The sequence below is a fragment of the Canis lupus genome, chromosome 13 (assembly GCF_003254725.2).
Source record: "Canis lupus dingo isolate Sandy chromosome 13, ASM325472v2, whole genome shotgun sequence".
Lineage (NCBI taxonomy): Eukaryota > Metazoa > Chordata > Mammalia > Carnivora > Canidae > Canis > Canis lupus.
In genome coordinates this window covers 37,890,973-37,918,225 of record NC_064255.1, presented here as the reverse complement: position 1 = coordinate 37,918,225, position 27,253 = coordinate 37,890,973, and the positions used below count along the sequence as shown (strand labels likewise).

At 62.3% G+C, this 27,253-nt stretch overlaps 2 protein-coding genes and 1 long non-coding RNA gene across 4 annotated transcripts; 2 read left to right on the top strand and 1 right to left on the bottom strand.

Annotated features, from left to right (window-relative positions):
• Window positions 1-12: 12 nt before the first annotated feature.
• On the top strand, window positions 13-5,755 carry LOC118350830 (uncharacterized). The gene is made up of 5 exons (XR_007401801.1): window positions 13-867; window positions 1,506-1,626; window positions 1,868-2,086; window positions 3,943-4,061; window positions 5,420-5,755. It is a non-coding gene; the product is annotated as an uncharacterized LOC118350830 (long non-coding RNA).
• SPATC1 (spermatogenesis and centriole associated 1) lies at window positions 1,808-22,459 on the bottom strand. Its single transcript, XM_025450719.3, has 5 exons — window positions 21,268-22,459; window positions 9,668-10,156; window positions 9,033-9,572; window positions 8,771-8,910; window positions 1,808-2,214 (listed from the first exon to the last, which is right to left on the bottom strand). Exons 1-5 carry the CDS (start codon window positions 21,476-21,478, stop codon window positions 1,885-1,887), a joined length of 1,710 nt encoding a protein of 569 aa, XP_025306504.1. The 5' UTR covers window positions 21,479-22,459; the 3' UTR covers window positions 1,808-1,884.
• On the top strand, window positions 21,273-27,253 carry LOC112662209 (uncharacterized). Of its 2 annotated transcripts, none has more exons than XR_007401800.1 (3): window positions 21,273-21,897; window positions 25,634-25,772; window positions 26,797-27,253. XR_007401800.1 is itself a non-coding variant. In XM_035713473.2 (3 exons), exons 1-3 carry the CDS (start codon window positions 21,477-21,479, stop codon window positions 24,190-24,192), a joined length of 633 nt encoding a protein of 210 aa, XP_035569366.1. In that variant the 5' UTR covers window positions 21,273-21,476; the 3' UTR covers window positions 24,193-25,607. The 2 variants fall into 2 exon arrangements, 1 of the variants encoding a protein (XP_035569366.1); XM_035713473.2 differs by lacking the exons at window positions 25,634-25,772; window positions 26,797-27,253 and adding exons at window positions 23,853-23,973; window positions 24,102-25,607.

The following is a 27,253-nucleotide window of genomic DNA, read 5'->3' as shown; positions in this document are numbered from 1 at the left end:
GGCGAGGCTGCGTGGCGCGGCCTGTGCGCGGCGCGGGGAAGCTGCGGCGCCCCGTGGGGACGCGGGCGCGGGCGAAACCGGCGCCCGGGAGCCGCGCTCCCCTCCCCCGCGCGGACTCGTCGTTGCACGGAACAAAAGGGAAAGCGAAAGAGCCCCTGGCGTCGCGGCCCCGCCTCGGATCCTCCTCGCCCCGCCCCGCCCTCCGCTGAGGGCCGCGGGAGCCCCCAGGCCTGCGCGCCGGGAGCGGGGCCCGGGTGCAGCTGGCACCCTCGGGAGAAGCAGCCCTTGCGGCGCCGGCCCGGCTCCGTCCCTCCGCCCCGCGGGTCAGCGCGGAATTGCCGCCCCCGCGGTCGTGCGGCCCCGGCCGCCCCCCCACCCCCCGGGTTGCGACGTCCAGCAACTGAGTTCAAAGCCACAGGAGCCAGCCAGCCCCGGGGCGCCCCGCAGAGCTTCCCCGAGGCCCCCGCGGTGCCGGCGCCCGGACCCTACCCCAGGGAGCTCCCCCTCCGGGGTGAGGGGCCGTTGGTTCGGCCTGTGCCGCCGCCCCGCCCCCGGGCACGCGAGCCGCACGGAAACCAGCTCCCCACCGGGGCCCACCCGCACCGGCTCGGTCGGCTCCCAGGGCCGCGCTGCCTCGCTCTGTCGGGGCTTCCGCGGGGCCCCCACCTGTCGGACCTGAGCTGTGGGCCAGACCCCACCGCGCTCCAGGTTGGCTCTTCCGTTGCCCTGTGGCTTGAGTCGGGGCTGCCTTTCACCGCGCGGGCAGGGCGGTGGAGGGTCTTCTGGCTCCGCCTCCCCTCCCGGTTCTCCGGAATCCTGATCCCCGTCAGGACCAAGATCTGGTGCTGGCGGGGTGGCCCCTTCCAGGTAGGTGATGCTGGGCCTCCCCGCAGGCAGAGCGACACTTCTATCTACGGATGTCTACCTATCTGTACGCAGAGTCCTCCCTGCCTTCCCCACGGGTCTGGCTGGATCCCCGAAGCAGCAGGCCCGGGAGTGGGGAGGGCGAGGAGGCAGGGAGCGCCTGGGAGAGGGCTCTAGCGCACCCAGGAACCCCGGACCCTCTCCTTCCCTGCATTCCTTGCTGGTGGCGGCTAAGATTCCTCTGCCTGCGGAGTCTTCTGGAAGGCAAGCCTTGGTGCTCAGGGGCCTGCTCTGCTGGGGTCCTCATTCCCCCTCCTCAGCTCGCCTCTGCCTCCCACTGCAGCTCCAGCTTCTCTGGCCTCCTCAGACAGGTCCTGTACTGTCCCCCACCCCCGTGGCCCCAGGCCACCCATGGGCTCCCTCCACTCACAGCCTCCCAAGGATGAGCATCCTGCCTGCACTGCTTGGTTTCCTGCACTGTCCACAGGCCCTTGCCCTCCTGGTGTCCCGACTGACCCCCACCCCCACCCCACCTCCATCCTCCCTGCCCTTCCCCCCTCCCCTCTTCCCAGCCCAGTGCAGAGGGGATTCCCACATCCACATCCCGTGCCTCCCGCTTCTGCCTTCCGCTCTGCACCTAGGCTTCAGCTCCCGCCTGGCACTGATGCTGCGCCACCGCAGTCCTTCCTGCCGGTTGGGCTCCTGCGGCCTCCTGCTCTTCCCCGTCCCGGTGTCAGGGGCCCCTCCTACTCCCACTGCCAGGTGAGGGAAGCTATGGGACCTTTGAACACTGCCAAGCTTTGGTCTTGGGGTTCTCACGAAGGGCCCTGGGCTGGGCATGGAGCCCCAGAGCAGGCAGGATTGAAGGGGTTCCGGGGGGGGGTGAGGTGCTGGCCAGCCACCCCAGGACAGGCGGCACCACCCAAGAGTTCAGGTCTGAGCCTTGTCCGTGGCTAGCGCATCTGTGGAAGCTTTAATGGCCTTGCACCGGGATGCGGGGCAGGGTGGCAGGAGCCAGTGTCACCAGATGAACATGGGCTTGCCATCGTCACGTGCCAACTGGCTGAGGCAGGAGAGCAACAGCAGCGCATCAGTGAGCACACTGGGATGCACGGTCTCCACCAGCACGCGCTGCAGGAAGTCCATGCTGTAGGAGCTGCCCTCGGATGCAGCCAGCTCCGGCCTCTCGCGCAGGATGCCATAGGCGTTCACCAGCTGCTCGGTCAGCGCCGGGTGCACCCGCCCGTTGTAGCCCAGGCTTTGTAGCCGGTTCATGATGGTTACGTAGCGCTGTGTGAGCGTCTGGCACAGCTCCTCATCCAGCTTGTGGTCGCTGGGGTTCAGGGAGGCCTGAGGGGAGAGTGGCCATCAGGGTCCCTCCCACCCTGCACTGGTACAAAGGCAGGAGAGGGGCGACTGTGCCTGTGGGGGTGCTGGGGTTCCTGGAGGTCCCGGGGTGTGCTAGAGGTTCCCGGAGGTCCTGGGGGAGAGGCTCCAACCTAGTGGGTTGAGCTGCAGGGGAGGGTTCTCCACCAGCGGGGATTTGGGACTGAGCTGAGGTCATGAAATGCTGACAGCATGGCTGGGAAGGAAGGAGGACAGGGGTCCCTAATGACCGTGGGGGGCTGGCCATACCACTGAGGGGCTTTCCCAGGCCTCCTGCTACTCCCCGCCCTGAGGCCTCCACCTCCTTTCCAGGCCCCTTCTCTGTTCCAAGCACCCTTGGTCTCAGCGCTGGGGGTCCCACCACCCCTCTGGTGACCCCTCCTGGTACCTGGACCTGGGGACTGGCAGCGACTGGTGGGTCCCCACGCAATTCTTCCTTGCCTGGGGCCCCCAACCAGGCAGTGACTGCATCCCAACATCTCAGGAGGAAGCAGGAAGCCAGCCCCTCCTCTCGGCTCCTGCCATCACCCCCTGGGCATGTGACCTGCACACGCACTCAGGGACCCTGTTCAGAAGAGCCCACACTCTGCTTCATGCTCTGCTGTAGTCACCCTGAAGTTCTTTATAAATTTTGAACAAAGAGCCCTGTATTTTCATTTGCACCGAGTCCTACCAATGACGCAGCTGTCCCCAGGCCCACCGAGTGACAGGTCTGCAGTAGTTGGACAGGGTCTCGCCCTGACTGATCTCCCCCTGCACTTCCCACTGCTGCACCTCCTGGGGTTAGGGCCTATCTGGCCCCATGCACCCCCTTCCAGCCGTCCCCTGGATGCCCACCAGGCTGCTTTCTAAGCCCTCAAAACAACGTGTTTGGCCTCACCTTCTCCAGGAAAATCCCCTGTCCTCTCCTCCCCCGATGGTCATGTGAACAGAGCACTGGACTCATGGCTGGGCTCAGCTAACATGACCCCTGACCTCTGGCAGATGCACCCAGAGCCCTCTGCTCAGCACTCAGTGCACAGTCAGCACCAGGACAAGCCTGGCTTCCTGACTCTAGGCTCCTCTTGGCTCCTAAGCCTTCTCCATCCATCATTTCCTTCCCCACGTCAGACAGCAGGGAGCTCAGCCGACTCTCTGGGTAAATGGTGAACCTGCAGCTCTTCATGCCGAACGGCACAGAGCGCAGTGGGTGGACAGCGTTAAGCCTCGTCCCCCTGTGGGGATGTCAGGACCCATCATCTGCTCCCCCTGGGGAGCACAATCCTGCTGTGTGCCACACTGGGTGTATGGAGCCCCAGATAGGAGCACAGGTCCAGGGGAAGCGCACGGCACCCACCCTGCCAGGGTGCTGGACAGGGGAGAGGAGTGTGGGCATATTGACACTGAGACAGGCCAGGTCTGCCCCAAGGACATGACCCCTTGAGAGCGGAGGGCCAGGTGAGGGCAGTGAGTGGGGAGAAGCAGGACAAGGACCCCGCCAGAGCCAGGGAGCACTGGGCATGAGTCCCTACCATGCCTCCCGGCACCGAGAAGCTGGCAGGGCTGAGCAGAGCATGGTGGGGGGCCCTGTCGTAAAGGGCCAGAGATTCCTGGTCCGTTGGCTTTGTGACTCTAAAGGATCGTGCCGGCCATATAAGGGGATGGGCAGAAGCTGGCAAGAGAGGGTGAAGGTCCTGTCTATTCATCCCACAGATTCTCAGTCCTGCCCTGTGTGGGGCGCTGAGCAAAGCCTGCTGAGTTTACAAGGATAACAAAGCCCAGGAGGAAGACGGTACTGGGAGTGCTGCCACGGGGAGCAACCGGCTGCCGGGGTGAGGGTCTCTGGAGGGGAGAGGATGCCTGGGCTTCCTCTGAAGGATGAGGACAATGGGAGCAAAGGAGCTTCCAGGACAAGGAACAGCATGCATGGCGCAGAAGGTGCTGGGAGGCGGAGCGCAGAGCAGGGGGTCACATGGAGAGCCAGTTTCAATGGCTGTTTCAGTGACCATACTGGGTCTGAGCCTCAGTTTCCCTACTATGAGAGGAAGGAAACCACCTGATGGCTATTTTGAAGATTAAAGGAGGTATCTCCAGCGGTGCTGAGCACAGCATCAGTGCTGGTCTGCACCACCACGAGGGGACCCTAGTTCCATAGGACACACCAGTGGGCTCGCTCATTGGGCAGAATTGCGTTTCCCAGGAATGGAGGGAGGAGGGCCTTCCCAGGGTGTTGGAGCTGGCCCGGATGAGGCCACCGTGTGGTGACGGAGCCCGCCACCCCAGCGCCTCGCTCCCACCCTAAGCTCTCCTGCCCCCCAGCATGTATCAGCTCTGAAGCCCTGGCGTACATGGGCAGGGCTTTGCTTATTTACTGAAGGCCGCCCGGGAGTGGGGGAGCTCCCCGAGGGTGCGACTACTTGGCATGAACTTGGCATGCACCCGACGCCTCCTAATCGGAGTGGAGTGGGTAGCTGCAGCGGGAAGGGTGGCGGCGGCCAGCAAGGTGGCAGCAGTTTGGTCCAGGGTAGGTGACAAAGGTGCAGATGTGTGCGCGGGGGAAGTCTGCGGGCAGAGCACCTGGCGCTGGAGCATCGTGGAGGAGAGCGCGGCTGTGAGCAAAGGCGCGCGCACCTCCAGGAGGCGGGCAGGTGCTCAGCGCCCGTCTCTCCGCCCCGGGACTCCCACCGCACCGGGCACGTGTCCGCGAGAGGGCTCCGCATGTGGCTCAGCACAGGCGAGCGTCGGGACGGAGCCTGGAGGACGGAGCCGGAGCGCGCCCCGCCCCGCCCGGGCTAGGCTCCCGCGGCCCCGCCCCGCCCGGGTTAGGCTCCCGCGGCCCCGCCCCCGAGGCCTGACGTCACCGAGCTCGAGCCAATGGGACGGCACCGCGGCCTCAAGCTCCGCCCCTGCGCCCCCGCCGGGCCTTGGGGTCCCGCCCGGGGTGGGCCGGGTCCCAACGCGCGGCCGAGGGACGGAGAGAGCCCCGGGCGCGCTCCGGGGCTGCAGGATCGCAGGTGACCGCGCTCCGCATCGCGGGGCGTTGACGCCGCCAGGGCCGCTGTGGTTTAGGATCCGAACACCCTCTCCCGCGCCGCTGGGTGTTAGGGCAGAAAGCAGGCTGGGAAACCTCATGTGATCTTTTCAATGATAGAAAAACATTGTTAAAAAAATATATTTCTTCATGGTTAAGAGACCCCAGAGCTCTCAAGAAATGAGGACGAGGAAAGACTTCGTACCCTGGCGTGGGCGACGCAGAAGCTGCCTCCTCCGGCTTCTGTTCGGCTGCACGGCTGCCTGGAGCTGAGAGCCTTTCCCGGACGCCCTGCGGCTTGGGCACCTGCCACCCAGGCTTCTGCGCGGGTGGAGGCGCCTGCCTGGGGGCTGTGGTGCCCTGGGGGCAGGCTCCCCGGGAGCCAGGGCGCAGGGGCTGTGAGCCTGGGTCTTCAGGGGCAGCTGCACCAGCTCTTGTACCCACCCTGGCGTCCTCACCTAAAATTTTCTAATAAACGTCTTCCTGTTTACATCAGCTAGTGTGGATTCTGTTATCTGCCGCCAGGAGCTTGACTGAGGAAGATCTGGCCAACAGCCTGGGACACACATTGTACTTAACAGGCACCCTTGATGTGCGTGTTCCTAGGCGAGTCTCAAACTGGATGGGGTTGCTGCTGTTTTATCTATTTTAATTTTCTTGTGTTTATTTTTTAAAGATTTTATTTATCCACTTGGGAGGCAGAGGGTGCGCACAAGGGGGAGGGGCAGAAGAAGAAGGAGACTCCCGGCTGAGCAGGAAGCCCCATCCATGCAACACTCGAACCCAGGACCCTGAGATCATGACCTGAGCAGAAGGCAGACGCTTAGCTGACAGAGCCACCCAGGTGCCCCTGTTTGCGTCTCTTCAATAGTGTGCAATATGATTGTCTACATACAAAGGCCAAGATGACGTAGAGGCTATTAGAACCAGAAAAAGAGTTTGGCATGGTAGTGGGAAACGAAACGTTATGCAAAAAACAAGACCATCCATCCTTTGCAGGCCTGTGAGTAGGACCCCAGAGGGCACCAGAGGCCCCGGGACCCAGCCAGACACAGCCACCCCGCGACCCTCACACGGACGTGGCTGGACTCCGGGCCTGCTATGACTGGGAGCCGGAAGGAAAGCTAAGAGCACCCGGTCCCCCAGCAGGAGGCCTTTGCAACTGGGCAGAAGAGGTGACAACTTTTACTTGAGCTTAAAAGATGGCACAGGAACAGTCTGTGAATTTTTAAAAAAAAAGATGGCCCAGATTCAGAGAAAACGGTCAACAAGTCCTCACTCAGCAGTGCGGCTCTATTAAAGCTTTTCCTGTCACCCTTATGGCGTCCGTGAAGCAGACGAGCCAGGCTTGAGCAGGTCGGGGGCCGGGATGGACTTTAGGGATTCTAGCAACTACCGATGCTGGAGTTCCACGTGCAGGGAAACAAGATGCTCTGAGGAAGGGAAATGAAAATCTGGGCAAAGTGGAACTGGATGCTGAGAGGAACCAACACGAGGGCCAGGCAAGCAGGCGGGCCGGCTGGCCCGGGGAGCAGGATGCAGCTTCACGGTCCTCAGGTGGAATCAGACGTCATCCACCTGCAGTGGGCTCTGCAGAGGTCCGGCCAGGGGGTGTTTGCCTGGCCTCGAGGGCAGTTTCTGCGCAGCTGGGCTCCCGGGGTGGGCGGCGCTCCCCTGCAGTTTGGGCGGCAAGGGTATGACCTGGCAGCACTGGTCGTTGCCGATGGAAGGTGTATGGGGCCAATGGCCCTGGAAGAGGTGCAGGTGGCCATGGGGCACAATAAGCGGATGAGTGTTTGGTGGAAGCCCAGCCTCCCCGCCGCTGGCTGCCAGATGGTGGTCGAGGCGCTGGCCACTGGCCAAGGACTCCTGCGGCTGCCAGAGGAGAGGGCCTCACATCCTGCTCTCATCTCCCACCTCTTCGCTACAAGCTGCCACTTAGAGTGATGACGATGACCGTTGTACGACGGTGGCGTAGGCAGTGATTCCCGCGAAGTGAGGAGCCGGGGTGGGACTCGGCTTGCCCAGCCAGCTCCTGCGTCGGGGGTGATGTGTCTCTACCTCCTTCCATCCGGACGGCATCCTCAAGCAGTAGGAAGCCTCTTTCACAATTTCATATGTGGCTTCTATGTGGGCAGCTGGACTTGTGTTCATTACATGCATCTTGGCCAGTGATATCAGACACAGCATCTTAGAGACACAAATACTGTGCTTCTGCTGTGTTGTCCGCCAGTTTTTAAACAGCCGGGGCCAATCTGCCCTCGGGACCCGGCAGTGGCGGCAGACGTCCTGGAGGCGCCTCAAGCCTCGTGGGACTGAACGTGACCAGGTGGGCCCTGCTGACGCGAGCAGCAGAAACGGCAAGTGCACGGGAACCCCCCCCACCCCCACCGGCAAGGTGAAGGCAGCCCAGCCCCAGCCTAATCCGGAAAGCAGTACGGAACTACACATTCGACCTAGGTTTTTCCTGGAACTTGACGGACGGTCGAGGAGCAAAGAGGGGGGGAGCAGAGACAGCCTGGAAGAAGGGAGGCGCCCCTGCTCTGCCCCCCTCCCCGTGGGGGACACCAGGGTCGGGGGTGTCAGAGTGGCGGCCAGACCCCACGCTCGCTCGTGGGACTGGGAGGTGACTCAGCTGCCCTCCGCCCTCCACCGCTCTAGCCGCAAGGGAGACCCAAAGCGCACAAGCAGTGAAGGCAAAGTGGATAATTCTGACCACATTCAAATTAAAAACCTAACCGAAGGATACAAAGGAAAGGGCGCGCTCAAGCCTGGATACAAATAGCCTGCAGATAAAGACGCGGAGGGAGGGACGGAGAGAGGTGGGGGAGCACAGAGGACTATTGCCCAGAGGAGGCCAAGTGGCCGCCCAGAGCTGGCGCGTCCACGGGGCGTGGGGAGGGGCACACGCGCAGGGGCACACACCGTCAGCCGCACCGCCCATATCCGGTGACTCAGCTCGGCACGTGGGGCCGAGGTACAGCGCCCAGCACCCCTACGAAGTCCTGTCCTCTGTGCCCCTCAGCGGCAGCCGGCTCGGTGAGCGGCCTGCTAAGAGTATGCTGGAACCAGCCTGTGCCTGAGGGCCCTGGCCATGAGGCTGCCCCCTGCTCAGAGGTTCTGGGACCTGCCTCCCCTGGGTCACCCCAGTGACCCTTGAGGGTCCCAATGGGTGGGGAAAGCATTAGCTCTGCTAGTCTAGGGGGGCCCTGGGGCTGAGAGGTGGCCATGGGGAGGTGATCGCAGTGCAGGCCTGACCATGTTCAGCCCCCACCCCCGCCCTGTCCTCTGGGGGGCCATACCCCTCGGACCACAGGCTCCTGATGCCAGGTGCCCTGTACTCCCCCTGCCCCTCGGACTGAACACCGTGCTTCCTCCGTCCCAGGGTGTCCTCGGATTCTGACGTGCTTGGCCAGGCTGGACCCCAGGGCCAGGGCCCCCCAGCAGCCTTGCACGGCCAGCGAGCTCTCTGTCCCTGACAGGCGGTGCGTGGGAGAGGGCGCCACACACCTGGATGATCTTCTCTGGAATGTTGGAGACTGTGAAGCCGTAGAGGCGCACGCGCTCCGGGAAGATGCTGGACAGGATCCTGCGGTCCAGCTGGAAGGCGATCTCCCCCACCAGCCTCTCCCAGGCCAGCTGCTTTGATTCTGGGGACGACAGGGGGTGGAAGCAGTGCTCAGCGGCCACGGTCAGCGGCCCAGGCCAGTGCCAGGGAGGTCCGCGAGTGCGTAGGGGACACCCCCTCTTGTGTTGAGCGCATGTCACTGACCTCGGGGGCTCTCAGGGAACTTGCTGGTCTTGCGGTGAGCCAGCTTCCGTTCCAACTCGAGGATGCTTTTGCGAGAGGTTTCTGAGCCACGTGGGCCCCGGGTGTCGTTGATCGAAGCTGGGGAGGACGAGGTTCGGGGCGGGGAGTGGGGGTTTCGTGGAGGGGAGTGAGAGGTGGGCAAGGGCTGGGTGGGGGGGTGGTGTGCCCGGGTGGGGGACTGGGGGGGGTACGGGGTGATGTGGGGGGTGCTGGAGGGGGTGTAGTGGGTGACAGGAGGGGGGGCGGGAGTAGGGGCAGGGGCGAGGACTGTGTCCACCGGGGGGGCCGTTGTGGTGCTGGGGACAGGCACAGGGACTGCTTGTCCCTGAGTGGCACTGGGCTGGGGCCTGACGTCTGAGCTGCCGTAGGAGAAGGTGGTCATGGGTCCAGGTGCGCTCCTGGTGGTGATAGGGGTGGAGGTACGGATGGGAGAACCCACAAACGTCATGCTGAGGGGATCCAGGTCCTGGGCCAGCCGGGGATGCTCCGTGGACATGGGGACTGGAGATGCGGGGGGTGGCAGGGAGGAGAAGAGGAGGGTGAGAGCGAGGCCGGCCTGCGGACCCGCCCTGGCCCCCCCCCACCCCGTCGCTTACCCTGGGCCGCGGGCCCTGCTCCGGCAAACGGCTGGGGCCCCCTCGGGGCCTCGGGCAGCACCAGGTTGCTCAGGGGGGTGGCCAGAAGGTTCTGAGAGATGCCGAGAGGTGCGGCCGTGGAGGTGAGCAGGGGGCTGCCCAGAGAGACGGCCACCGAGCCCGCCACCGGGCCCATGAGGGGGCTGCCCAGGGGCATAGGGCCGGCGGAGGGCAGACCCAGGGAGCTGGCCAGCATGCCCCCCGGGGACACTGCCACGGGGCCGGCCAGGTGGCCGCTCAGGAGCCCGGTGAGCGGGCTGCTCTGCGACACGGACCCCGGGCCGGGCAGCAGCGAGTTGAGGGGGCCCGTCAGGGGGCTCACGATGGGGGCGGCCGCAGGGCTGGGCTGCGGGCTGCATAGCACGTCGGCCAGGGGCGCCAGGGTCAGAATCCCCAGTTCTTCCAGGACGGGTTCGTTTGCTGCTGCCGGGGCCTGGGGCAGGAAGACACCTGGGGGACACAGAGAGAGCGCTGAGACCCCAGCAGGCCCGTGGGGAGGGGCTGTCGCCTGCCAAGGCAGGGCCCAGGCCACGGTGCCCCTTTGTTTGCCTCTGATGAGCTGACCAACGGTGAGCCACCTCTGTTGGGTGGGCCAGACCATGACCTTGTACCTCCGAGGGGGGCCTGGGGGCAGCCGGCAGATCCCCCAGGAGGGCCTGGCCCTTTGTCTCTCCGTCTTCGGAGGGAGACATCATAGGGCCCTTCCACAGCTGCCCACCCCTCCTACCATCCCATGAACAGAGATGCTGACCTCTCGATGGGGAGGGTCTCCAGGGGGCTGGTTCCCCGGTTGCCAAGTTGACCCACATGTTCCCTGGTGGGGAGGGGTGGGCCCAGGCCCCCTGACCACTGTTCCTGTGGGGACAGCCTAGCCTCACCAGGTGGGGGACCCACAGGGCGGCCAGAGCGAGAATAAGCGCACGGGCTCAGCGGCACCAGTGGTGGCTTGTCCCTGCCCAGTGTCTCTGGGAACAGTAAATACAGGTTCAAGAGGGTGGGTCTGGCCTAGACTTGCTGCTCTACACTCCTGGATCCCGTGTGGGGGCCCGAGAGCCCTAGGTTTGTCCTGGGGTGTCTGAGAGTGCCCTTGATGACCAAGGTTTGGGAAGGTTTGGGGGAGTCTGCATTTTAATTGAAAACTGCCACATTTGTTGTTGTCATAAAAGCCATGTGTGCTCACTGTGGAGAAAGAACAGAGCTACAGAGAAGTCAAAATAAGATTGGAAATTACTGGGGGCAACTGGGGGCTCAGTGGTTGAGCATCTGCCTCCCACTCGGGTCGTGACCCCGGGGTCCTGGGGTTGAGCCCCCGTCAGGTTCCCCACAGGGAGCCTGCTTCTCCCTCTGCCTCTGTCTCTGTCTCTCTCTGTGTCTCATGAATAAATAAATAAAATCTTAAAAAAAAACCGCACACACATTACAAACTACTGGCTGTCCTGTCACCCCACTGCTGGTCATAACACGAAGCTCCGTGTTGCCTCGAAGACCTTCTCCCCGTGTTTTGTAGCTCAGGGGCCGATGCGCCTTGTCTAGGAAGGGCTGCTGATAAATATTGCCAGTTTTGCAGCCCACCTGCTCTGTGTTGCAGCAACACAACCCAGCTGCCCTGCTGCCAAGGCCGCCTCGGACCAGCACATGGAAACAAATGTGGATCTGTAGCAACAAAACGTTATTCAGAGACACTAATATTTGAATCTCATGTACTTTTTGTACATCCAGAAATAGAGTTCTTTTGATTTTCTCCCATTTAAAAATGTAAAATCCGTTCTTAGCTGCAGGGCCACATACCAACAGGTGGCAGGCAGCCTTGTGTGAGCTCCTCGCCCTTGCGTCCTCCCTGTCTTCACGGGTCGGCCTCCAGCAGCACCCTCCTCAGCCAGCAGCCCTGGGGGTGAACCTGCACCATCCCTGGAGCCCCTTCCAGTCCTGGGGCATGCACATTGATTCCAGTTTTCCCAGCGGCAAATAATTCTACTACACAAAACTTTTTTAATTAGATTTTTAACTTCCATTCCGGTGTAGTTCACGCACGCCATGCGGTGTACAGGGTGGCGATCCAACGTTTCCATAAGACACGCGGTGCTCATCCGGACAGGCACAGCCCCGAGCCCCATCACTTGTTTCCTACCCCACCCCCTCCCCTCTAGGGACCTTCAGGGTGTTCTCTAGCCCTAAGAGTGTTTCCTGCTTTGCCTCTTTCTTTCTTTTTTCCATTTGCTTGTTTCTTAAATTCCACCTATGAGTGAAATCATGTGATAATTGTCTCTCTCTGGTGGACTTCTTTCACTCAGCATCATACCCTCTAGTTCTATCCACGTCGTTGCAAGTGGGAAGATTTCATTCTTTTTGATGCCTGAGTAATATTCCGTTTTGTGTGTGTGTGTGTGTGTGTGTGTGTGTGTGTATGCTGCTTCTTCGTTATCCACCCATAAGTCCACCGACGCTTGGGCTGCGTCCACAGTGTGGCTCTTGATGACGCTGCTGTAAACAGTGTGCACGTGTCCCTTTGAATTAGTGTTTTCGTGTCCTGTGGATAAGTACCCAGTAGGGCCGTTTCTGGGCCATAGGGTAGCTCTACATTCAGCCCCTTGAGGACCCTCCTCACTGCTCTCCAGAGCGGCTGCCCAGCCTGCATCCCCACCAGCAGGTCAGGGGGCCCCCCTTTCTCCTCATCCTCACCAACCCCTGCTGTCTCCTGACTTGCTGATTTTAGCCATTCTGGCCAGTGTGAGGTGGGATCTCGTTGTGGTTCTGATTTGTTTTTCCCTGAAGATGAGTGATGTTGACCATGATACCTACGTAAATCTTTATTATTGGTTCTTTGCCCTGAAAACAGACGTTCCAGCGCTCCTTAGTGCACACTGCTAAAGCTACCCTCTTGCAGAGCCCTCAGAAGCATTCTTGCATTCCCTCGAAAGTCCCTGGGCTTGTTGCTGAAATCTGTGCCCCTGGGACCCTGCACAATGTGTGGCAAGATGTCCTGCCACTTTACTTTTATTTTTTAAGATTTTATTTATATATTTGAGAGAGAGAAAGAGAGAGCGCGTGGGGGGAGGCAAAGGGGTAGAGGGAGAAGCAGGCTCCGCACTAGCAGGGGGCGGACATGACCAGTCGGATCCCAGGACCTGGGGTCTTGACCTGAGCTGAAGGCAGACGCCTCAGGCGTCCCCACCACCACTTTACTTTTCTTTTACTTTTGTTATTTGTGTTTTCTGAATGAATACATTAAAATACATTAATCAAATCAGCCGTTCTGTTCTTTTCTGATTTCTTTTTTTGGCTTTTTGGAAATATTTGCTTTAGGGTCAAGGAGACAATAAAACTTTGGGGGCCAAAGGGAAGTAGCCTGCAGGGAGAGAGAACCTGGAGGGGGGAACCGGGTTGGGGGAGACAGCTGGAGGGGCTGGGAAGACCTCCTAGAGCCACGGGGTGAAGGGGGGACGGGGGCGGGAGCTGGGGCCTGTGTCCTTCTCAGGTGGTCTCCTCCGAGGCTCTGGACGCTGTGGGGAAGGAGCACTTGGGTGAGGAGTCAGCTGGGGCTCACTGGTGGGCTCCCTGGGTGACCCCTGTCCCGCCGGCTCTCCCCCGCTTCCCTCGAGGCTGCGTCTGGGAGTCCCCGCACTTGCTGGCTCCATCGGTTCCTTCCTCCTGCGGCCTGTCCAGCCAGGCTTCTCCATCCTTCCGCCCGGCAGCCACCACCCCCCCCCCCCCCCGGCCCCATTGCCGCCGCGGGCCTCAGGGCTACCCTGGCTTGTGGGGGTGGCATCCCCACGCAGGGCGCTCCCCCGAAGGCCTGCATTGGCAGGCATCCAGGCCCTGGGCCCGGGGTGCTCCCCCCCAGCGGGCTGCTGCGGCTCGGGGCCCGGGGAACTCCAGGCCCTGTCCGTCCTGCGGCTGGCCGCTGGTGCCCGCCCCGAATGGCCTGGCCTCTTCCCGGCTCCGCTAAGGGCTCCAGCCTCGGCTCCCAGCCCCGGACAGCGGGCATCTCGGGCCCCGGGCACTGCCGTCACCCCGACTCTCTGCCATCGCTCACCCCTGTCCCCTGCCCGCCGGCCACTCCTTCGGCCGCCCCAGCGTCCCGCGGGTACCCCAGCAGTGCCCCACCTGGTCCCCACCGGCGTCTCCTGCCTGCATCTCGAGTGACCCTCCTGGCCGCTCTTGACGCTAGCTTTCCCCCACAAGCTCCCGCCAGACTGTGCCCGTCGAAACGGCCGCCTGCCCACCACTGTCAGGGCTGGATCACCAAGGCCCGTGCCTGGCCTGTCCCCCCTCGGGCCAGGCTTCCCCGCCTCCCCCCCCTCTGCCCCAGCCCCCGGGGCCTCCTGCCTGTTCCCCGAGCACCCCGGGCACAGTCTGGCCTCTCGTGGGCTGGTCCCGCTGCCGGCCGCTCTGCCAGTGCGTGCATGCTGCCTGGCCCCTTCCCGGGCTCCTTCCTCCTCAGCGCTGATCTCCAACATGCTCTACTCTGACTTGTCCATTTGACCTGTGTCCCTCCACTGGAGCGGACGCTCCACGAGGGCGGGGGGGACCTGGGTGCCACGTTTCCCAGGGCCAAGAACAGGGCTTGGGCCACAGCGAGTGTTCAGTAAGAAGAAACAATGGCAACGGAAGCAAAGATTAAACTTGATGATTAAAAGAAAATTGGTCAGGATAAGACTTGAAGTCTATGTGTGCTTTTAACCACGGAGAGTTAGGGCAGCCCCGGTGGCTCAGCAGTTTGGCGTCGCCTTCGGCCCGGGGCGTGATCCTGGGATCACGGGATGGAGTCCTGCATTGGGCTCCCTGCATGGAGCCTGCTTCTCCCTCTGCCTGTGTCTCTGCCTCTCTTTCTCCCTCTGTGTGTGTGTGTGTCTTATGAATAAATAAAATCTTAAAAAAAAAAACCACAGAGAGTTTGAAGTGACCACAGAAGGAAGTGTCCATAAAGTGACCGCTTAAACTGTGACCACTGAGATAGCCGTGTGAGATGTGAAATTCTTTTTTTTTTTAAAGATTTTATCTATCTATTCATGAGACACAGAGAGAAAAAAAATTCACATTTTTGAATTATGTTTCTACCCCCCTCTCTCTCTGCGTCTCTCATGAATAAATAAATAAAAATCTTTTTTTTTTTTAAGATTTTATTTAGTTATTCATAGAGATGCAGAGAGAGAGAGAGAGAGAGGCAGAGACACAGGCAGAGGGAGAAGCAGGCTCCATGCAGAGAGCCCAACGTGGGACTTGATCCAGGGTCTCCAGATCACGCCCCGGGCTGCAGGCGGCGCTAAACCGCTGCGCCACCGGGGCTGCCCCAATAAATAAAAATCTTTAAAAAAAAAAAAAGAATAAAGGATTCCTGAGGGTCACAGGCATTTAGTTTACAGGGAAAACACTGGTGGTTCAGAGGCCAGTTCAGTGCACGGCTGGGGGCACAGAGCAGGGAGGGGGGTGTGTTCACGGCTCAGGGCCAAGACCACGGTGGCTTCCGTCATGGACACAGTGCTCACAGGGTCTGTGATCCCTCAGGGCCACCAAGGAGAATCCCAGGAGCAGGGAGATGGGGAAAGGAGGTTGGGTGGGTGCGGAGATGGGGATAAAGGTGAGCACCTGTCCAGCTGAGCCGGGGGTGGGGGAAGTGGGGGGGCAGGTGTATGGAAGTGTTGGATCATATAATCTCCACTTGACGCTAAGGTGACACCGTATGTTAAGTACCTGGAATCTAAACGAAAACTAAAAAAGACATTTCAGCCCATAGCTTTGCATTCGAATGCAAAATCTAAACGTGATTATTTTAATCTTTCTATAATTTGTCCTTAATTGATTTTTTATTTTTTTTTATTTTATTTATTTATGATAGTCACAGAGAGAGTCAGAGACATAGGCAGAGGGAGAAGCAGGCTCCATGCAGGGAGCCCGACGTGGGATTCGATCCCGCGTCTCCAGGATCGCGCCCTGGGCCAAAGGCAGGCGCTAAACCGCTGCACCACCCAGGGATCCCCCTTAATTGATTTTTTAAAAAAACATTTTATTTATATATTGGAGACAGTGCCCCCCATGTGCCCACAAGCAGGGAAGGGCAGGGTGGAGGGAAAGAACCTCAAGGGGACTCCCTCCTGAGCAGCCCCGCCCCCCAGGGCCGGATCCCACCACCACAGCTCAGCACCTGAGCGGAAACCAAGTCTGACGCTTAACTGAGCCACCCAAGGGCCCCTGACTGATTTTGTTAACCTGTTCCCCCAACATGGACTTAAACGCACAACCTGCAGCTCACAGGCCACAGGCTCCAGCGCTAAGCCAGCCACCCGCCCCCCCCATCTTTTTATCATCTACATTTAATTGATTTTGATTTGTGAGTTGAAACCTTCCCAGATTTAGATGATAGTATTAGAACCTTAAAAAGTTTTAGATTCAATGCGTTTACATTTATTTCACACGTTAAGACTTATTTAGGGTCCAGGAAGGTTGGTTTGCTACACGGGATGATTACAGTCAAACAGGGACGCAAAGGTCATAGGTTCACAAAAGCAGTTAACAACGCTTTAAACTATTTCACGGAACTGTGACTCATCCCCACCTGCTCCTCCCAGCAGCAGCCCCCTGCTTCGTGCTACCGCCCCTGGGGGTGGGGGAGGGACCAGTGGGGGGGGCGCGGGGAGGAAGGAGGGGGTGGGGGTAGGAGGGGGAAAGACGGGGGGAGGGGGAGGAGGAAGGAGGGGGAGGGGGAAAGACAGAGGAGGGGGAGGGGGAAGGAGGGGGAGGGGGAAGGAGGGAGGAGGAAGGAGGGAAGAAGGGGAGGAGGAAGGAGAGGGAGAGGGAAGGAGGGAGGAGGGGGAGGGGAATGGAGGGAGGAGGAGGAGGGGGAAGGAGGGAGGAGGGCGCGGGGGAAGGAGGGAGGAGGAAGGAGGGAGGAGGGGGTCGCGCGCCCGTCCGCAGCCTGGCCTCTCGCCCCCGCCCCCCCGTGCTCTTGTCCCCCGCCCCCACCTGTTCCCCCCCCCCCCCCCCGTCTGCAGGCAGGCTCCGGAGGAGTCAGGTTTCCGCGAGAGACGGCATCGGGGGCGGGGCCTCGCATGGGGGCGGGGCTCGGCGTGGGGGCGGGGCCTAGCGGGCGGCGGCGGGGCCAGAGCCCGAGAGGCTGGGCCCCCAGGGGGCTGACCCGGTGGGCGCAGGCCGCTGGGGCCGAGGTTTCCAAGAGCGCAGGCGCGGCGGAAATGGGGGGAAAGAGCGAGAGGGGAGTGACAGGTCCTGAGATAGGGGACCATCCCTGAGGCGTGGCGGGTCCTCCTTGGGGGACGGATTCCCAGGAGCAGGACCGGTCCTCAGGGCGGTCGGGTCCCCAGGGGGGACAGGTCCTGGGAGGATGCTGGTGAGGGAGGTAGAGTGGGGGGCGGGGCCCCAGGTGTGGGTTCGTGTCCTGGGGACCACGATCCTGAGGGGGAGGGTTGGTCCTGATCCTGAGGGATGTGAGGAGGGTTTGGGGGGAGGGGCTGGGTTCTGATGGAGGACGGATGGGTCCTGGGGGAGGGGTGGGGGGCGACCGGAGAAGGCCTGGGGAGGACGGGTGGACTTCGTTCGAGGGGGAAGGGAACTCAGGGGCAGGGGGCCTGGGAGCCCCCCAGAAGGGCTCTTCTGGAAAAAAAGAAGTAGGCTGCCCCCTGCTCCCGGAAGCTTGCAGCCGCCTGCAGCCCCCAAGAGAAGACAGAGGGGCAGTAGGCAGTGGGCTGGAGGAGGGGGAGGGGGAAGAGCCGGAGGGAGGAGGGGGCTGATGGGCGAGGGGAAGGAGGCGTGGGGGGTACGAGGTAGAAGGAGCTACAGAGCCCCCCCCACCCCCAGCTGCCCGTCCACCCCCACGGCCTCTGTGTTGAGGGACCAGGCATGAGCAGTGGGGGGGAGCAGTCGCTGTCCTGTCACCTGGGCCCTGAGCATGGTCGGCTACCCGTGTCTCCTGCCACAGCCCTGCCTTCCCGTCCATCTGCCCTCTGCTCACCCCGGAGCCTCAGGAGTACCAGGCCTCGGTGGCCTAAGCGCAGCCCAGCTCTTCCTCCCACCTGCCATGGTTGTGGAGCCAAGGCCCGGAGCTCCTGGCACCTGGCGCCTGTCCTTTCCGTGTGAAGTCAGTGCAGCTGGCAGCCACCACGCCGTCACCTCCTGCGGCTCCCGTGGCCCCCGCTGACCCAGACCCCGGGCCTGCGCCCTGCTCGGAGGGATGCTGGTCGCCTGGCCTCCCAGCCTCCCCAGGGCTGTGGCCCGAGGGCACGGGCCTGTCTTGTCCTCACCAGCAGCTCGCCTGGTCTCGGGCCGAGCTGCACCCGAACTGCCTCCAGGGCCCCCACCTTGCGGCCGCCGCCGAAGCCGCCTAGCCCCGCCCCGCCACCAGACCCGCCCCGCCACCAGACCGCTGCTCCTGCCCGCGCTCCGCATCCCCATCCCCGCTTCAGGGAAAGCTGAAGCCGCGCCCGCAGTTCCCTCACCTCCCGCCCTCCCTCCCTGGGCGCTGGGAGAGCTTCCGGCACCTTTCCCGCACCTTCCCGCCTCTAAGGAGCTGGGCCCCGTTGGGGAAGCTCGGCCGGCTCCGCCCCAGCCCTGCTCCAGGAACCCGGCCGGCAGGTCCCTCTGGCGCTCTGCGCTCCTCCCTCGCCGTGGCTCCGGATGCTGGGGTTCAGGTCTAAGCAGCTCACTCCCCCCGGGTCACTCCCTCGCCCCCTCGTCCCTCCAGCAGCCTCATTCTGTTGAGACCACGACGTCCCCTCCAAGCTGTGTCATGGCCTCTGTGACGTTACACTTTGAGGTTTCCTGGCATCTCCACTTCTCTCCTGAGCTGGCTCTGCTCTCCCCTCCTCGGTGGGCTCACCCCTCCTGCGGCTTCAGCCTTCACCGGCCTTGCACCCTCTTCCTCCTGCCCTGACCCTGCCTGGAGCTCAGGGTTGCGTCACTGCTGCCGCCCGCTTGCACCACACTGGTGGTGTCACTGGCGTCGCTGGCCAGGCTCTTTCCTCCTGCGGCCCTGCTGACCTGCTGACCCGGCCCTGCTGACCTGCCGACCACGGCGGGGCTCGGACCGAGGTTTGGGAGGACACAGCGCCATGAGCCCAGAAAGAGGAAGTTGAGGTCACGGTCACAAGAGCAAATCAAGAGTGAAAGCTTGATCCCCGAGGAAGATGAGCCACAAGGCACCGGCAGGGGCAGCGGGTGGAGTGAGGACATGGCCAGAGAAATGGGTCCCCCTGGGCTGGACTGGGGACAGGGACCTCTGTAGTCTCAGGAGGCCACAGCACCGGTCACCCAGCCGCCTCTGCGGGGACAGAGACACCTTGTGGACGCCCTTTCATCCCTCACGTCCAAGTACTTCATTCTCTTAAATGACGTGAGCTGATTGCTCTCCCCTTGGTTCCTCTGTGGTCCCACCCGATGCCTGAGAGCCTCGGCTCCCCAGCTGCCTGGCTCGCTCTGGTCCCCTCCAGGTCCCTTCCCAGCAGAGGGGAAGCACAGACACGGGGCCCCTGCCAGGAACCTCCGGTGCCACTGGGTCATCAGGAACAGGTCCAGGCTCCCTGCAGGGTCCCCTGAACCCCTTGCTCATCTGACCTCTGCTGACATCGTCCACATCTCACTGGCCCTGATACCCCCTCACTCACAAACACACAGTCACACACACACACACCACACACACACACACACACACACACACACACACACACACACAGCCTGGGCTTTAATGCTGATGTTTCACGGTCCTGCAGGCACCCTCCTTGCGCAAGCTGTTCTTTGTCCTGTACCCTCTTCCCGTCTCTTCTGGGCTCACCCCCACAAAGCCTTCCTACCCCCCTAAGCTGGACCCTTCAGGAGGTGGAAGCCTTGACATGGTCCAAGGATTCTTTTAAGAATGAAGCCTAAATGGGGAAAACTTATTTTTTTCTTAAACTTTGGGATCTCTTCTACTTTGTCCCTCCCCACGTCTTTATTTTTGTGGGCCTGATGTCCTGGTCATTGTAGTAAAGCCTTCAGAGGAGGGGGGGCTGTGTCCTCGGGGTCTGTGGGGGTGTGTGGAGACCGGTGGGATGAACAGCCGGGCTGATAGCAGAGAGGCTGGGGCAGGGATCTGAGGAGGCAGCTTGGAGAGCAGAGCAGGGAGCAGGCTTGGGGCAGAGGCGGGGGCACAGGCCCAGGGGGCTGGCATCCCAGGCCAGGGGCGCTTCTTTTTTTTTTTTTTTTTTTTAATTTTTATTTATTTATTTATTTATGATAGGCACACAGTGAGAGAGAGAGAGGCAGAGACACAGGCAGAGGGAGAAGCAGGCTCCATGCACCGGGAGCCCGATGTGGGATTCGATCCCGGGTCTCCAGGATCGCGCCCTGGGCCAAAGGCAGGCGCCAAACCGCTGCGCCACCCAGGGATCCCAGGGGTGCTTCTTAATCAGAAACACTGTGCTTGGGATCCCTGGGTGGCTCAGCGGTTTGGTGCCTGCCTTTGGCCCAGGGCATGATCCTGGAGTCCTGGGATCGAGTCCCATGTCAGGCTCCTGGCATGGAGCCTGCTTCTCCCTCTGCCTGTATCTCTGCCTCTCTCTCTCTATCGTGAATAAATAAAAAAATCTTTAAAAAAAAAAAAAAAAGAAAGAAAGAAACACTGTGCTTTGGAGGGAGCTGGGTGCCAGGGGGTCGCTGGGCCTCAAGAACCCCGGAAGGGACCTCAGCTTGTGCTGGGGCCTGGGGGCGGAGGGCAGGGAGCTGCGGGGATGGAGGTGGCAGGGCCTGGACGGCCCAGGGTGCGCTTGGAGCTCGGAAGGAGGGGCGTTATCAGCCCCAAACGGCATGCAGAGGCTTAGACGGGGCATGTAGGAAACCACTGGGGCCTTCCTAGAAGTACCACCCCGGAGGGCCGGGGTCGCAGCACAGCTGCGGAGGCCCAGCGGCGGACACAGTGAGAGCTCAGGGCTCCTCTCAGGGAAGGATGCTAGTTCAGGCCCCGGGGGACGCCGGGCTCTGTCGCTGCAGCCTGTGTGACCCCCACCGACACCCTGTGAGCCGCGGTCTCCCGCTGCCTCGCCCTGGGACCCGGCCACCGCCGGGAGTTTCCTCTGTTATCTCCTGGGCCACCTGGTTCCCGCCCCCCATCAGCACAGTCGCCCCCCCACCCCAGAGCACCTGCTGCCCCGCCTCTTCCCTATCCCCCTGGCCTCTAGGTGTTCCTCAGCCCGGGGCTCAGTCGGTGGCACCAAGGACTCGCCCTCTGCCCCTGGCTCCCGGGCTGTCACCTGCCCACTGGCCATCTCTAGGTGCTGAGGAATGGGGCGCGACAGGTGGCGGAGGGGAGGGGAGGCTGAGGGTGAGGGACTATTGGACCCAGTCGGCGGCACCGGCACGTGTGGGTTCTGGAGCTGGGAAATTCTGTCTTTGAGGCTGCTTGGAAGTGGGGCTGAGAGGAGCAGAGCAGGCTCCGGCCATCGGGTTGGGTGGCGCTGGGGCCTACCCCATCCCCAGGTCCCACGTCCTCCCCTCCCGCCCCTCCCCGGCTGGGGCCACTGTCCCAGCAGCCTGTAACCGACTCCCCAAGACCCCCCCCCCCCGCCTCCTCGCTCGCTTACAGTTTCCCAGGCGCTGAGAAGGGTTGGCCGTAGGCTCGCCAAGACCCGAGCTGAACCCGCTGATGCCTAGGCCACCTGAGTGGGTCTTGATCGCCGACCTGAGCTCGTGATTCTCCCGAATGAGCTGCACCAGCTTCTTCAGTTCCTCGTTCTCCCTCACCAGCCTCTCGATCTGATGCCGAAGCCCCTCATAATTGGTGAGCAGAGACATGCCCCGGGGCAGCGGGGCAGGTGCGGCCCGAGGGGGGCTGCACCTGGAGGCTGCCCAGGGCCCCGGGCCTTGCCCCGCCTGGAGGAGGGCGCGGGGGTTTGCGAGTTGCAAGGCCGGCCCAGCGGGCTCTGGGTATTGTGAGGTCAGAGCTGCCCTCCTCCTTGCCCTCTCTGCTCTGGCCCTGCCCTGGCCTGGGGGGCACGGACCCTTCCTCTGCTGGGCAAACGCTGCCGTGCAGGCACCTGCTCCATCCAGCGCCCTGCGGCCTGGGCTCGCAGGCTTCCCTGCGGCCCGTGTGGGTCATGCCCCCCCGCCCTGGCTTTCTGCATCTGGCTGCTACTGCCGTCAGGCTCGCTTTACACAGGGGCCCGTGCACCCCCCCGAGCGCTCAGCGCAGGGCCTAGGTGTGCCGCAGGCAGGTAAGCAGTGAGCATCCACTGGGCGAACACTCAGCACCCAGCTCCGTGGCCGGGGCGCACTTTCCTTGGGAGGTTGGACACACCTGTCAGCCTTCCCCTGCGGACATCGTTACCTTGGCCACACGCTCTTCCGACCCAGGTGCTCAGAGCCTTCCTCGGCCTGCTGGCCCAGTGGCTCCCCTGTCCAGGCAGCTGGCTCCCCATAGCTTGGACTTCCCCGTCCTGGGGCTCCGGCTCCCCTACTGCAAATCCCCCGCAGCGCCCCTCGGCGCCCACGCGTCTCTTCTCTGACTCCTTGAGTTTTCGTGACCGTGGTCCTTCAAGAACCAAAGCCATGCGCCTGGTCAGGTTTTCAGGTTCCGAGAATTCGGACCTGGGAGTCTTCACCACGCTCCCTTTGGGGGAGCTCTCTATGCAGAGATCTCGGCGGGCCTGACCGTGGGAGTCAGGTAAGGCCGCATCCGGGCGTCTCTACCGGCTGTGTCGGCGTTGTTGTCAGACGGGGAGGCCCGCGAAGCCCCGGGCCAGGCTCCCAGGAGGCAGGTGGGGCTGAGGCCGGGCTTGGAGGCAGCCCTAGTGGAGAATTCTACCCAGACCTCACAATGGGGGCCCGCCCCCACCCTCCTCCAACACCCTGGACTGTGACCCTGGCTGAGCGACTCGGGCCCTGCAGGCCTCTGCTATCGGTCGGACACCCCAGCGGGGGCAGCGGCCTCTGTGGGCTTCCTGTGCATCTGGGCCGGTTCAGCGGGCAGCTCGGCGTGGCCGGCCTAGGGTGCCCAGGTGTTCGGTCAAACACTGGCTCGGACGTCATGTCGCGGTGCAAGGATTTTGTAGAGTAACAACATGTAGTTCAAGGAGACGACCCTGAATCCCATGGGTAGACACAGTCCAGTCAGTCGAAGGCCTGTAAGAGCAGACACCTGAGGCTTCCGGGGAAGAAGGGATTTGGCCTCGAGCCTGCTCAGTTTCCCGGCTGCTGGCCTGCTCTGTGGGTCTTGGGCTTGCCAGCCCCCACGACTGTATGAGCCACTTGCTTGAACTACATCTCTGACTGTACAGACATCGGATTGACACACCGTCCGTGTCGCCCTTTATACCACTGCTGCTTTCCTCCTGAATCCGTGGACGCAGCACCAACAGTGTGGCAGGCGTGGCGTTAGAAATTGGGGGTTTAAAAAAAAAGAAATTGGGGGTTTAGTGAAAGAGGAAACTGTACAACTGAAACTGCTACCCACCCTGTATGTTTACTACCTGGAATTAGAATAAAAGAATGTAAAAAATAGAACGAGGGGGGCCGCCTGGGTGGCTCAGTGGGTGAAGTGTCTGCCTGCGGCTCAGGTCATGACCTTGGGGTCCTGGGATTGAGTCCCCACTTTGGGCTCCCTGCTCACAGGGGTGCCTGCTTCTCCCTCTGCCTCTGCCTCTGCCTCTGCCTCTGCCTCTGCCCTTCCCCCTGCTGGTGCTCTCTCTCTCTCTCTCTCTGTCAAATAAATTTAAAAAATAGAACAAAAGAAAGAAAGAAATTGGGGCTTTAGCGCTGCTCCTAATCAGCCAGTGTCGGTGCTGTCGGGCTGGGAAGCAGGGGCAGCGGGAGCCGGGAGGAAGCCCTGGGGGGGTGGACATGAGATGGGGTGAAGGAGAGTCTGGCAGGAAGAGCTCTGCGGCCGGGGGAGCGCCTGGGCCCCTACAGGGCAGTGTGTCCCCCCAAAAGCTGCAGGGCCTGGCTGCCAGGTGGGCCAGGGACGAGGGGTGGAGTGTGCGGGAGGCCGGGGTGCCGGAAGCGTAGAACGGATTTAGGGGAAAGACGCAGCTCAGGTTTGGGCGAGCTGCGGAGACCGTGCCGTGCCCCCGCCCCCCCCCACCAGCTCGGTGTCCTGGCTCTGGCCCCTCCCGGGCTCTGCTCACCACCTCCGGCCTCTCCGGCTCCTCTCAGTTCGTCCCAATTTTCTTAGGTTGTGGTGCCGGTTCCCTCGCAGGGCCAGCATCCTGCGTTGGGCTTGAGTTCGGGATGGAACAGCAGGAGTTTGCAGGGAGCAAGGCTTCACCCAAAGCCCTCCAGAGGCACCTGGTGACGTGTGTGTCGGCGGGGGAGTCGGGGAGGAGGGCTGGCCTGCACCCCGGGCCCTGCGCTCCGGGAAGGGGACACCAGCACGCCCTTCCAGGGCTCCTTAGGAATTCACCGCACACCCCTTCCCTTCCAGTCCTCGCTTGCTGCTGCTGAGTCAGGCGACCCCCCCTGGGCTCCGGTCACTGGCTCCACACAGTCTGTCCCCGTTCACATTTGCCTCCTGAGAGTCTGCTCAGCCCAGCGGCTTGGCGAGCCCGCCCGGGATCTGTGCTCCCTTCCTGGCTTGGGACTCAGTGCAAGGTTCCTCGTGAAGGCCACCTTCCCGCGGCCACAGGATGTCAAAGGACAGGGACCCGGGCCCTGGAGCCCTCCATCCACGCGGACAGGCTGCCCCTCAGGGTGGGGGGAGTCCTCAGGAAGCAGCCATCCAGCAGTCCCGCTGTGCCATCCCCACCAGCTTCATCCTTCCCATGTGCCCGCCGTGGCCAGTCACGACCTCGGGTCGCAGCCCTGGGGGACAAGATGCTGCTGGGAGGAATTTGCCGGGTCTGTGCCCCCCAGATCCAGCTCCCCGGACGCCAGCGGTGAGGTGCTGACTGGGCGCTGCGCTGCGGCAACCGTCAGTGTCGCGTGCGGAGAAGCCCCTGGTGCAGCCCCGCATGTCCTGCATCTGGTGTCTCCCCGGGCCCAGGCCCGGGTCTCCGTGGCCAGTCCAGGCTTCCCTCCCTCTCGCAGCTGTCAGGGCCCCGGCCTGCTCCTCCTCCCTCCAGCCTCGCCCCTTCTGGTGCGGCCTCTCCCGGCTGCTTGTGGACCCCCTCAATCTGGGCTCCGCTCAGAGGGAAGCCTCGGGGTGCTGTTCCTGGAGAAGACAAGGACACAGCACACACTCTGTGTCCTAGAGGCCAGCACGGGTCCTGGCCCACGGGAGGTGCTCAGTAAACATTTGAATGCATTTTTATTTGACTTTTTAAAAAATTATTTATTTAAGATTTTATTTATTTATTTGTGAGAGACACAGAGAGGCAGAGACACAGGCAGAGGGAGAAGCAGGCTCCATGCGGAGGCTGATGCGGGACTTGATCCCAGGACCCTGGGATCCTGCCCTGAGCCGAAAGCAGACTGAGCCCCCCAGGGATCCCCAAAAATTTATTTTCCAAAATAATTCTGGCCGTGAAACTGGAGAAGGGATGCTGGTTGCTGTGCGCTGCCGTACGCTAACTGGCCCGTCAGTCTGAGGACGTGGCCTAGACTCGTGTGGCTCTGGGGGCCCCTCAGGCCTGTGGTGGGGCCTCCCTGGACAGAGCCGCTCAGCCACTGGTGCCCCCAGGGCCCTGGAGCCAGAGCTGCTAAGAGGGGCCTCAAGGGCAGGTCCTCCAGGTCTTGGCTAAGGGCGGAGTCTTTGGGGAATGTGGGGTCTCAGTCACCCGTCGTGAGGGGCAGAGGGGAGACCAGGAGGTCAGTCCCTGTCGGTCCCTGAAGTTGACATTATTTGGGGGGCGGCCAGGAGGGGAGAGCAGGATGTCCTGTTGGCTAGGAGCTCAGAGGCCCCAGGTGGGGTGGGGGACTGGCAGCGTGCGGTGGGGCTCCAGACCCTGGGCTCCAGGGGTCAACCGCAGGGTCGCCTCCCCCAGCCCTTACCTTGGCTGATTCCTCCTCCTCCTTCAGACCGTGGCTGGTGAGCCACCCATCCGGGGCCTCCCCTCGACCACACGGGAGGAGGGACGGGCCTCGCTTCCGGCTGAGTTGCGTCCTGCGTCTGTCCAACGGTGATGATGGCCCCTCCTCCTCCTGCACCTGAGCCCAGGTGAGCCCCACGGCCAGCAGCCTCTGGCAGGTCCCCTGGGTCCACCAGCAGCACTTTCAACGGCTCTCAGTGCGTCTTCGTGGATGAGTGTGTGGACCGCACCCGCTTCCCTCGGCCTCCAGGAGTCCAGCCTCTCCCCAGCCCCGCACCAACCCCTCACCTGCCTCCTTGGGGCCCCAGGATCATTCCAGGGGCCACAGGGGCCTGCCCCGCCCCCAGCCCGGGCCTCCCCTGCTCCGGGACACAAGGGCCTGACTCGGGCCTCCACTGGCCCCGCAGCCGAGGGCAAACCTGGCTCCTGAGTTGGGGAGCCATTTGGCCTTGGCTGCAGCCCTCGCCCAGCTCAGCGCAATGGAAATAGATCCTTCCAAAGGAATTTTCATCAGGAATCTGCAGGCACAGGCGGGGAAGTGGCCAACCACGGGGACCCTGTCCTAGGCCCATTCTGGAGCTTGGCCTTCTCCTGGGTGGGCAGCAGTGGGCCTGGTGCTTCCCGCAGGCCGGATCACCACACCCACCCTCGGTTTGTCTTGGGGGTCAGATGACATCCGAGGGTCGGTACTGAGGTCAGTGCTTGCAGGTGGCGTGCGACACCGTGAGTCCAGGCTTTCCAGGCTCAGGGCCTTCCTATGCCAAGCCCGGCGCCGCCGGAGGACAGGCCGCTCTGACCGTGTGTGGGAGCCGGACGGTCTCAAGGCCGACAGACCCATACTGGGGGGTCCTGAGCAGGTCACCAGGCCTCGTGTCCGATGTCGGTGTGGGCACAGGATGAGGGCCCAGCCTGCAGGGTCCCGCCGGCCCCCTCTGAGGCTGCTTATGCCCTGCCCCTGGGCCCAGAGGCCGCCCAGCTCCCGTGCTTGCAGGCTGGCGCCCAGCGGGGCGTGCGGGCTCTGGGCTTGAGGTCGGCTTTCCCAGCCTGCCTGTCCCCTGCCTGGACTCCTGCCACGTCCCAGGGATGGGCTTGCCCCTGGGGAAGCGGGGCTTCTGGTCACAGTTTTGGCCAGCCTTCTCTGCTTGGTCTTAGGGGTCGGCTCTCTCGCTCCTTCAGCAGGATCTAGGTGCGAACCTTCTCAGGCTCCATCGCCTTAGGACGCCCCGCGGAGCCCTGGGTTTCCCCACGGGCCACCTCCCTCCCTCTGAGCTCGTTTGCTGCGCGGGGACCGTGGACACCTGCGTAGGCCCACTCACACTCGGCCCCGGAACCCTCCTCAGCCGGGGCCCTTGGCCTCCCTGTGACGAGTGTTGCGCTGCAATTTTAGGCGCAGGTGAGTGAAAGTGCTCTTGCTGTGCAGCAGGGCTGTGCCGAGTTAGCAGGCGGCTGGATGAACGAGAAAATCCCAAACACAGTCACTTGTGCGGTAATGCTTGTTTGCAAATAAACGTGCGTTTGCTTCAGGGTGATCGACATATTTGGGAACAATTTGAACGTAAGGCAGGTTCTGTTTATGTGCAAATATGACCAAGAGAAACATTAGGGGAAA